This window comes from Nanorana parkeri, unplaced genomic scaffold (assembly GCF_000935625.1).
Source record: "Nanorana parkeri isolate BGI_ZX_2015 unplaced genomic scaffold, ASM93562v1 scaffold123, whole genome shotgun sequence".
In the NCBI taxonomy this organism is placed as follows: Eukaryota; Metazoa; Chordata; class Amphibia; order Anura; family Dicroglossidae; genus Nanorana; species Nanorana parkeri.
In genome coordinates, this window is record NW_017306391.1 from 202,692 (window position 1) to 214,695 (window position 12,004).

Consider the following 12,004-nt stretch of genomic DNA (forward strand, 5'->3'; position numbering starts at 1 on the left):
TATAGATTTTGTACTTCGTTGGCCGGATGGTTCTGATCTTCGGCTCTCCTGATCCTGTTTCTACACTGCCCGCTCGGTTTGACCTCTGGCTTTGCTGACTTCCCACTACTGGATGTCCCCTGTATGGTGTATGGTTCCCATGGTGGCACTCATGCACCTCACTGTCATTCCACTCTCTGTCCCCATCTCCAGGGGGTGTAGGACACAAGTCGCAAGAGAAGCCTCCTCGTCTACTGGTCTCTCACCAGGTACATGATAATATGGCATAATTGAAACTAAAATGTTTGCCTTATGCAGATGCCATCCAGACCTAGGATGCCCATCATTGGGGTAACTTATTTGTATACAGCAAAAAAAGGTTTTATCTTGGTGATTCGCTTTAATATACAGTACTAAGGTAAATGAATATTCACCTCTTCTGAGTTACTGCTATAGCCTGTGATTTGTTATAAAACTATTCTGTTTACACCAAAAAAAATCCAAGGCAAAAAGCACTACTGTCTTCAAAAGATAGATAGATAGATAGATAGATAGATAGATAGATAGATAGATAGATAGATAGGATGTGAAAGCACTTTATTTGATGAAGTCAATAACTTTAAAATAATCCAACCACATACCGATGTTGATCGGCCATCACCATTGGCATCAAGGTATAAACTGCGGTTTCATTATCTGCATCAAAGAGAGACAATTTTTACATTAAGACTGTTACATGCATACAAAAGGAACATAACAATGTATTAATACAGGAATGAACAATGTTTAACAATTAAAGTGACACTAAACTCGGGAGTTAAATCTTAAAAATACATTCAAGTACCTTAAAGTGACATTAAAGTCAAAAATGTTTCCCTCCCCCCAATGTTAATGTTAGCACTTACCTTAAATGATGTCTCTTAATCCGATCTTCTTTCCTGATGTTTTCATCTGTCCCTCCAGCGGTGCTGCTGGTCTCCTATCAAGCGCTGACTCCTCTGAGCTTGCTGGCACTTCCTGTCTCACGGTGTCTGCATGCGGGTGCACGCGTCCATAGACTTACCTTGTGTCTCTCCTCGCGTCCCTTCCGAATATGTGATCTGCGCATTCGCCCGCCCCAAGATGCTTTGCGGCTGCCCGAGATAATACAGGTAAGTATTAACGCTTTTCAAAGCAGTTTTTTTTTTTAACACTTTTTGCATATATCTACTGCATCGTAGCAGTAGATATAAGCAAGAAACCGGAGGCTTTAATTATCCTTTATCTACTAATAAAAATGTATCTTATTTGTGTATCACTCAGTTTTAGATCCTCGAATCATCTCTGAATTGGTGCTGACACTGTCCTTCCTTCAGGAGGGTGGCTACTGTTGTTCCCCATGGTCCCTGTGTGGGTTGTAAAGTAGCCACCGCTCCAAGCTCACTCCTATGATGAGACTACAATCTCAATACAAATTACTAAACTAAACATGAGATTGTAGTCCATCACAGGAGTGAGCTAGGAGCGGTGGCTACTTTATAACACACACAGGGTACATAGGGAACAAAAGTAGCCACGCTCCAAAAGGAAGGACAGTGTCAGCATGAATGCAGAGATGATTTGAGGATCTACAGCTGAGTGATACACAAATAAGATACATTTTTGTTTTTAGTTAGGGCACTCGAATGCATTAAGATTTAACTCCTGAGTATAGTGTCACCTTAAAGTATTTGTCACTGTTTAGGCAAGCTCCACTAAGACAGGGCAGAACAACACTGTCTACAAGTATGATATACCTCAGCGCTGCAGTTGCATCTCCGTTCCCCTCTCCTCCTGGCCAATCACAAAAGCAAACAGCCCCAGGTTCAATTTTTTAATTGACCAAGAGGGGATGGAGATGCAACGGCCGCAGCAGGTGCAGACGTTGGTCTTCCACCTGCAAGTATATTGAAGGAAGAAGATCTAATTATGGCAGGCGGGTTTACAGCAGTCACTCTGACATATTCTGAACTGAAATAACATTATTGGAGTTGGGCTTTAAAGCAGCAAAACAGAGTTGAAGCCAAACCCTTTAATGGCTGATGGATGAAAACTGCAAGCTTTTTAGCTTCAGGTCCTTGGTCAGGACCCCATAGAGACCTGAGTCTGCAGATTTCACCCAGCAAATAAAATGCAAGACATCTACTACAGTCTACTGTATCCAATGACCAAACACTGATATCATCAGAGTATCAGATTAATCTACTGCAATCCATACAATGACAGGTCCCTGTAAACACTGATCGATCCCCAGTCATATGACAGCACAGATAGATGATGTCACCTTCAGGAAGCTCCACGGTGCGGGCTCTACGTAGAGATCGGGTCAAACGATTGAGTTGTTCCATAGCTCTCTCCATGCTAGGGGAGCTCAGCTCCCTCCAGTAGAATCCCTCTCTAGGAGGTCCCCTATTTTCACCAGCTTGAGGGAAACGAAGCACCGGGTTCAGAGACAAGTCAGAGCCGACCAATAACTACTCTGTCTTCCAAAGGACTGCAAGGGGCGTCACAGCTCCCCGACCACAGCAACTCCATGTCGGTTACTTGGCCAGGTACAGCGGCTGTATGAGCAGATAGGAAAAGCTGTCCAGCTTCCGACCTGAGCGGTGGCGTACGTTGCTCTGGTAGATGTAGTCTAATAAACGATGCAGGAGCGTATGGAGATAAACCTCACCGTCCCGGGAAACTACGTTACCCACAATGCATTGTGCGGTAACTAAGGGCTGTTCCTGAGACGTTTGTCAAGGCTCCCTATTGGCGCATCTGACAACTTAGTGCGCCTAGTCATTTGTAGCAGGGATAGGCAACCTCTGCACGCCAGCTGCGGTTCAACTTCGAGTCATGCCTATGGCTGTCATAGTCTTGCAATGCCTTGTGGGACTTGTAGTTCCATGACAGCTGGAGTGCTTATTTTGCCTACACCGGTATACAGTGTAACATGAGAGCGATGGGCACAGCCTAGAATAAGGTTGACCAAGCACATGACTAAACCCAGGATTGGGTGAAACATGGCAGAGGGGGTGGACTTTGGGCACTGCGAATTTTTAATAAACTGACTCAGCGTGGAATAGAGTGTGGCCAAATTCTTCCTTTACTATATACATGAAAAAGCAGTTATGGACTCATTGACATTAAATGATACCCCCTACCACCACCATGGCTAGTGTCAGCACTTACCTTAAATGATGCCTCATGATCTGATCATCATCTTCTTTCCACTTGTATTCAGGAGTCCCTCCAGCGCTGGTGCCGGTCTCTGATCCAGCGATAACTCCTCTCTCTTCCTGGCACTTCCTGTCCCACGGAGTCTGTGCGGGAGCACGCTGCCTCCATTGACTTACCTCGTGTCTCTCCTTGTCTTCTGGCCGAAGATGTGTACTGTGCATGCGTAGGCGTAGCTAGCTCCTTTTGTGCCCGAGGGAAAAACAAAAAAATGTGCCCCCCCAACAGGCGTGTGGTATCACCCAACGCCGCGCATGTGCGGCGTCATGTGACATCATGCCCCCGCCTCCACCTCCAGCATGTGTTTTTTAAATTTATTTTTTATTATTTATTTTTTACGAAAAATTTACATTTAATTTTTTTTTACTGTTGGGGGGGCTTCGAGGAAATATCAGGGGGCTAAACCGCCCCCTGATATTTCCCTTTTAAAATGAAAAGAAATTGAGGGCACAGAGTCCTGAATCTCTTTTTCTGCAGCCTTTGTTCTAAATCTATGGAAAGTACAGAGGCTTCCCATTCAGAAATGAATGGATATCCATGTTTGTAGTGTAGGTTTATAATAAATAAAATAGGGTAAAACTAGCAATGAACATCCAGTCTTATATCTATTTATATCCCAAATCACAACATTTACTTTCATCAAAATATGTGTGTTTCTATACACTGGCAGCTGGCAGCTTATTCTGCTCTTGCTATATCCTTACTGATCAGCAGGTGGCAGTGTTCACTAATAGTTTGATTAGGTAAATCCAGAGGGACTGCTAGTTTAATGCGGTTCTGTCCTTATTTACTGTGAACCTTCTAATACAGAAGTACAAGGCCCAGGGAGCCCTATTATTAGACAATGGCAGTCATTTTAAGTTTATAAGGTTGGGTAAAGGGCAAAAGTATATATCCTCTTAATTCTTAAATGGAGGATGAAAATGTGAGAAACAGATACAGTATTAGTGTGATTTAAAGGAGAACTATGAGATGAGTGATTTCCACTCACCTCATAGTTCTAGCCGACCTGTGACAATCAGACTGTCACAGGTCGGCTAAGTAGATCGGGAGGTGAGCGAACACATATCGGCGTTCGCTCACCTCTCGATCCTGTCACGACTCTCTGCTGTGACAGGGGAGGGGCTGGATTCCCCCCCTCCACGCTCTGATCCGCCAGCGCTGACTGGCGGAACGGACAAGGGAGGGGGCGGGTACAGCTGGCTCTGCCTCTAGATTGGCAGAGCCAGCTGTCAGTCACACAGCTGGGCGGATCCCGGCATAATTGCCGGGATCCGCTTCAGCTGCGGCGTCTCAGTATACCGCGAGCAGCAGCTCACGGTATACTGCGGCGTCTCAGTATACCGCGAGCTACAGCTTGCGGTATACTGAGCCTAGGGTGACGGGAGGACGCTAGTTTGTGTCCTCCCGTTACCCTAAGGAGAACTATGGGGAAAAGCCTTAACCTAATCTATTTATATCCCAAATCACAACATTTACTTTCATCAAAATATGTGTGTTTCTATACACTGGCAGCTGGCAGCTTATTCTGCTCTTGCTATATCCTTACTGATCAGCAGGTGGCAGTGTTCACTAATAGTTTGATTAGGTAAATCCAGAGGGACTGCTAGTTTAATGCGGTTCTGTCCTTATTTACTGTGAACCTTCTAATACAGAAGTACAAGGCCCAGGGAGCCCTATTATTAGACAATGGCAGTCATTTTAAGTTTATAAGGTTGGGTAAAGGGCAAAAGTATATATCCTCTTAATTCTTAAATGGAGGATGAAAATGTGAGAAACAGATACAGTATTAGTGTGATTTAAAGGAGAACTATGAGATGAGTGATTTCCACTCACCTCATAGTTCTAGCCGACCTGTGACAATCAGACTGTCACAGGTCGGCTAAGTAGATCGGGAGGTGAGCGAACACATATCGGCGTTCGCTCACCTCTCGATCCTGTCACGACTCTCTGCTGTGACAGGGGAGGGGCTGGATTCCCCCCCTCCACGCTCTGATCCGCCAGCGCTGACTGGCGGAACGGACAAGGGAGGGGGCGGGTACAGCTGGCTCTGCCTCTAGATTGGCAGAGCCAGCTGTCAGTCACACAGCTGGGCGGATCCCGGCATAATTGCCGGGATCCGCTTCAGCTGCGGCGTCTCAGTATACCGCGAGCAGCAGCTCACGGTATACTGCGGCGTCTCAGTATACCGCGAGCTACAGCTTGCGGTATACTGAGCCTAGGGTGACGGGAGGACGCTAGTTTGTGTCCTCCCGTTACCCTAAGGAGAACTATGGGGAAAAGCCTTAACCTGCCTGCCTCCTCCACCACTGCAGCGATGTACGTACCTCGGCATCTTCATGTCCAATACACTGTGAGGGGGATTTATCAAAACTGGAGAAGGCAAAATCTGGAGCAGATGTGCATGGCAACCAATCAGCTTCTCTCTTTCATTTTCAAATATTAAATGAACAAGATGAAGAGAGAAGCTGATTGGTTGCCATGGACAACTGCTCCAGTTTAGATAAATTCCCCTCGCTGTATAGAACGTGATGATTAAGGAACCTTAGACCACTGCAGCAGAGGGGGGAGAGAGGCTCCAGGGACTGGTGTAAGAGCAAGCCGGCTAAGAGGATCAGGTGAGTATAACTTTTTTATTTTTAACCTAGACAAAAGCAAATGGGTAGCCCCACTGCAAAAGTTAAGAGGTTTTTTTACCCATTGTTCTTCTTTAACACAAATAAAACTCCCATAACCCTTTCACCACCAGAGCCTTTCTTGCACACATGTTAAAATGCACCTTTTAGACCTGAGAATTACTTAACCCCGCCCCCATATTTAAAGATTTCCAGAAAGCAGAGACCTGCAGATTTATCAAAGCTGGAGCAAACAGAATCTGGAGCAATTGCCCATGGCAACCAATCAACATCTCTCTTCAGTTTGCTCAGGTAAGATATGAAAATGAGACAGAGAAGCTGATTGGTTGCAGTGAAAATCTGCTCCAGTTTTGATAAATCTCCCGTCTGTCTCTGTGATTCTTCCTATATATTGCTTTTCAGATGGTGGTGGAGCCTGAAATCTTAGTATTTCATGCAGTGTCCCCTGCTTCTGCAGCTATTCTACTCTCAGTGCTTCAGTGCTACTGGTCCTTCACACTTATGCCCACATTTTGGTGTGCCCTTTAGCACACATCATGATGGGTGCTGTTGCACATGCACTATATTCTGACTTGAAGCCACAATTCACAAAATCTGGAAGTGACACCTCCAGGGGCACGAACGATGGGCATTGAAAAGGAAGTGTTTGAGGTAGAGAGGTGAGGTTGTCTGCCAGTTGCTTTTGGCATGTAGCCACATGGTTTGGTGGCATTGGACGCCATTTACAGTGTTCAAAGTAAGATCAACCGCTTTGCCTTCTGGCTGAGTTTCCTTACCTTCCATCCTGGGGAGTGCATTTAGTACTTTAACCCTATAGAATAGATTGTCCACATTTCAATCTTTTCACACATCCCTTTGGCCCACATGTTTGACAACTGAGGGAGGCTTATGTTTGATGTGAATGGCAGGGTACAGTCTAATTGATTGTTGCTGCTACATACAATATGTAAGTGTTTGGGTCTTTGGAAATGGGTTCATGATTTATGACATACTAAATATATATTCTATGTCAGAGGCACCGTTAACATATGACTTCTTGAAAGTTATATAAGATCTAATTCCCAAAAGTGTAGGTTGGTTTGCTTTCACTCACCTGCCCAGTTTATGCCTAACAAGCTTGCTGAGGGTTTAAGCATGGAGGCTGTGCAGGCCATTCCATAATATGAAGTCTATTCTTTTGGTTTTTTTTATTTTAAGGGAGTTCTGACATAGCCTGGGGGTATGTTTTGGGTCATTGCCTCTCTGTAGAATAAACTCCTGACCAATGAGATGTATTACACCAGGGCTCAAAATTTCCACTCGCCTGCTCGCATTTTGCGAGTAAAAATAAGGTGAGGGCGAGTGTAAATTTGGGTCTCCAAGTACCAGCTCGGGGACCAACTCCGGCACGCGAGCCGGTACTATGTGGCCCACAGACAGCGGACATGTCAGGCACACGGTCGCAGACTGCGTACCTGACTTGCGGGAGAAGATCCACGGTCTGCATCTGTGTCCGATGCAGACCGCAGAGCAGCTCCTGTCAGCTCTGGCTTCCTTCAGCCGGAGCTCTGACAGTTCTGAGCTCCAGCCGAAAGAAAGAATGTATGTGAATGTATTATTTTTTGTGTGCAGGGGGAATTTTTTTATTATATTTGTGCAGGGGGGGGTGTAACGTTGTTGAGCAGTGTATTATTGTACAATCGCGTATTATCGTATTATCGTACAATCGCGGGATCACCCGCGATTATCGTACGATAATCAGCAGGTGTATGGACACCTTTAGTGTATGTGTATATTAGGTCCCATTTACACCTACAGTATATTTCAGGTGTGATTAGAGATTCCTGCGTCAGGAAGTTGCGTTTTCCTGCAGCAGGAATCCCTAATCTGCCGTTTACAAGCGGCAACTATTATAAGATAAGAATTATCATAAGATTATTTAAGAGGGTGTGTTTGGGGGCGGAGTTAAGGCCGGGGCATGGTAAGGGTAAGGTGGGGCAACTGGTGGCTAGTGACTCTTAAGACCTGGCTAGTAGCCCTGGACTTGAAATTTTGAGCCCTGTATTACACGATGCGTGAAAATGTTGTGGCAGGCCTTTTGCTTCCGTCAGCCAATCACTCTGTGCAAGTCATCATCTCTGGACCCAGCAGAAGAGCCCCAAACCATTGTGTGCCCAATTCCACATTTGAAACATAGCATTTTACACTAAGGTCCTATAATTTTGCCTATTCAACAGCATACAAAAACCCTGCCTAATAAACCAACGATCTTACTGGTTTATTGTCTGCTGTTATCAATACCCTTACGCCTGGTTCACACATAGGAGGTTTTGAGCAGTTCAAAAAGCGCTTTTAAATGCCCAACACAAGAAATCCCATGATTTTTAATGGCCCTGGTTCACACCTGAGCAGAAAAACGCCAGCAGGAGAACGCAAAACACCCGAAAAGGAGCTTCTTTGGGCAGATAACAGCCCCATAGACTTCATTGGAAATGCCCAAAAACGTGCGTTCTTCCATTACCCGCAATGTTTTATGAGCTGCCAGTCAAAAGTGTGTTTCATGTTTGCGCGTTAAACTGCACATTAAAAATGTGCACAACACCCATTAATGCGCAAATAACTGCATGCTGCTAGCGCGCGTAGAAACGCGTAGAATGGTGCCGCCTAGGTGTTAATCAGGCCTAAGGCCTTGTTCACACCAAATGCAGACCAGATCCGGTCAGGTTTCTGCACACGCAGTGCAGTGGGTTGTGTCGCGTTTTGGATGCATTTTTGATGCGTTTAGGGCCGGTTTTGATTAAAAAATGTATTTATTTTTTAAGTTTAACATGGGCTTTCAGGCACATGCATGTTTTTTTGATGCATTTTTGCGTTTTAGATGCGTTTTTGATGCGTTCCAGAGCAGGTAAAATAGGGCTTGCCGCAGTTTTTTCACTTGCTCTGGATCTGGTCTGGATCCGCACGCTGCGATGTGAACTGGAGGTCAGAATACCATAGGAATACATTGGACGCAGTTTTGATACGGTCTGCACCTGCTCTGGTCTGGATCTGCTCCGCGCTTGGTGTGAACAAGGCCTTAGAGTGGTGTCAGCAACCTATTAACAGGCTTATCTACTGTTGAAGGGATCAATGCCTATGATTTGCTGTAGATTTCTGGTGGCATTCTACCAATGAAAGAAAATGATAGCTGGCTGCAGATTACAATATAAAAAGGTAATTTAAAAAAAACACAAAATACACAGTGACTTGTTTCATCATTGTACACATTTTATCATTTTTAATGAAAGTATAACAGAACTTTATTGTCCATCTACAGATTTTTAGATATCATATACAGTATAATTGTCACACTTAATAAACCTTAAAATTGATGCATGTTTTTGAGCTACTGAAATTAGAAACAGTTTTAGGGCCTTATATTGCTACCATAGCAACATATTGCTTTTGATTGATCTTTTTCGGCCTCAGTGCACAAGCAAGATACAGCCAAAAAATCATGACTTAAAATACAAATACATGCAGTACCTTACATCTTCTATCCTGTAAGCTTTCTACTGCATTTGATTTAGCTGTACCTGGATATATTTTCTAATTGTTATTGTTTCAAAACGTGGAAAATCCTTTGAAAACAATGAATGGTTGTTATTTGTAAGCACCAAAACTTAAGACTGAACTCCAGAGAAACAGCTAATTATACTGTTGAAAAACATTTATGGGAGCTGTCCTAAAATTTACAGAGCTCTGCCAGACTGTACAGCAGGGGTTGTGGCCTGATTTTTCTCTCTTGCAGATAAACAATAAAGCTAGGTCACCACCTTTCACTCAGTCTTTGATTAGACAGTGGAGAAGCAGCAACAATTCATCCACTGCTGGCAGCATGTGGATTGACACCCAGTGCTCACCTTCCTTCTCCCAAACAAGTGTAGTTGTGCAGGGGATTACAGAAGGCTGATACAAAGTCAAATTCAGACACTTACAGTGATTGCATTTAAAAAAAACTTTTTTTTTTTATTGGGTGTATAATTGCATTAACTACTAAACTCAGGAGTCCAAACTCGTTTTTGTGTATCACTATATAGATCCTCAGATCATCTCTAAATTTGTGCTAACACTGTCCTACTTTTGTTCCCCATGGTCTCTATGTGTGTAGGGACCATGTAAAGTAGCCACCACTCCAAGCTCACTCCCATGATGGACTACAATATCATGTTTAGTTTACTAATTTGTATTGAGATTGTAGTCCATCACCGGAGTGATCTTGGAGCGGTGATTACTTTACAACACACACAGGGACCATGGGAAGCGAAAGTATTCACTCTCCAAAAGGAATGATAGTGTCAACAACAATTCAGAGATGATTTGAGGTGCTACAGCCAAGTGATACATAATTAAGATATATTTTTAATCATAGTTACTTGAATGCATTTTTAGGATTCAACTCCTGAGTTTAGTATCGCTTAAAGTCACTCCTAAATGTCCATCTAAAGCCTCTAGTATTTTCCTCTCAGGGTGATAAACAGGAAATTTTAATGTGGGGTGACATGTTAAATGTCTTTATAAAATGCCATTTACATCCTTGTTAATGATGCAGCAAGTTCCTGCAGATAGACTAGGCTGTGGGAAAAGCTCGGTTTTGCTATTCACTGATAAGGTTTTCAATGGTGTTACCATCTAAATAGCAAAAGCAGCCACAAGGGAACTATTCACTGCACCAAGGAGTGCTCTGTCACCCAATCAAAGAAAGTGCCTAGCCAATGATTCTACTGGCCCACAGGTATTAGAAAATGTTACAGGAGTTTAAAACTTAGGTACTGAACATATAGGCAGTGCACCATGTATGCATATCAGCACTTATTTTTCAAGGGCGATGTTTCAGTAGGTTTAGCTATTTGGTGATAAAGACAATATCAGCCAGATCTTTCATTATTATCTGTAAAATATATGCTTGTCTGTAGCTTACCTAAGGCCACATCCACTTTACAAGAAATATCCTTTTCACTTCTCATGATGGTGAACCTTATACAGAACCCTGCCTTGATGAAGACTTGTGTGTGTGCAAATCCTCTTGGTTTATGTGAACTGTAGATTTTAATCGCAAACCTATTTTATTTTATTGTTCCTGGGAGATGGTGCTGTTGATCTTATATAGATAAACCATTTCTTAACCAGTTAATCTGGAATTATGGAATATATTACTTTAGTTTTTTTCATTTTTTAATGTCTTAGCTTTTCAATTTTGGAGAAGTCCATAATACTGGGTTTAGATCAAATAATATTGGAAACTAAAGGTGTGCATGCTCACATAAAATCAAGGCATTTATAACATTTGGAGGAGGTTGTATGAAACATTGGTTGGATACATTGTTATATTTGTTGTTAGACCTAAACTGATTTTAGAGGTGGACAAACATGTTTCATTTTGCTTGTGCAACCTCCCTTTGATTTGCCAACAGGTTTGTAGCAAGGGCATCTACTTGAATGGATATGAGTTTAATAATTTGTTTATGTAGGCTCTAGGTCTTTAGGCTAAAAGAGTTTGTACAGAGATTGTACAGTCACTTTGTTCAATAAATGATTATTGGTTTTTACAAAACATACATTTGTGGAAGCATTTACGTACCTCCAAAAAATAAAGATAAACCACATATGTAAAGTGCAATAACAAGAAAATTACTGAGCATATCAGTTGTATTAAAAAATAAGCAATACGCTTGGAGCTTTCAGACGATCAAAAATGAAAAAGAACCATGCACAAGAAGGTTTAGTACAGTCACTTTATAATCTGTGTGTCTATCATTTTTCTCTATGTAGTTCTGCTTTCCTCATTTGCAACACACATGAAGTGCAGTGCAATAGAAAGGACCAGTTAGATCTGTGCGTCACTTGAAGCACTTACAGGATCAGTATTTGGGCAACCAGTGTTCTGCCCCCTCCCAGTACACACAGCTTACTTGCCAGCATTTATACTACAAGTGAGATGTGCACTCCAGCACGCATATAACTCCCCAGTATCTATGTTACCAGTGAAATCTACACTCCAGCATACACAGCTTACTTTCCTGAATCCAAAGCCACCAGTGACAACTGCGTCCAGCACAAATCAATAACTCTCCAGTATCCATGGAACCAGTAAGAGCTGTAGTGAAGCACAAACAGCTTACCACATTACC

General features: G+C 43.1%; 1 protein-coding gene across 3 annotated transcripts in view; it reads right to left on the bottom strand.

Moving 5' to 3' along the window:
• HACE1 (HECT domain and ankyrin repeat containing E3 ubiquitin protein ligase 1) overlaps positions 1-2,387 on the bottom strand; it is a 97,764-nt gene extending 95,377 nt beyond the window's left edge. For all 3 annotated transcript variants that reach the window (XM_018553540.1, XM_018553539.1, XM_018553538.1), the window contains exons 1-2: positions 2,282-2,387; positions 621-675 (exon numbers count right to left, since the gene is read on the bottom strand). In XM_018553540.1, the coding sequence (XP_018409042.1) occupies positions 621-675; positions 2,282-2,357 (131 nt within the window). In that variant the 5' untranslated portion in view covers positions 2,358-2,387. The remainder of the gene's footprint in view (positions 1-620; positions 676-2,281) is intronic.
• Positions 2,388-12,004: the final 9,617 nt, after the last annotated feature.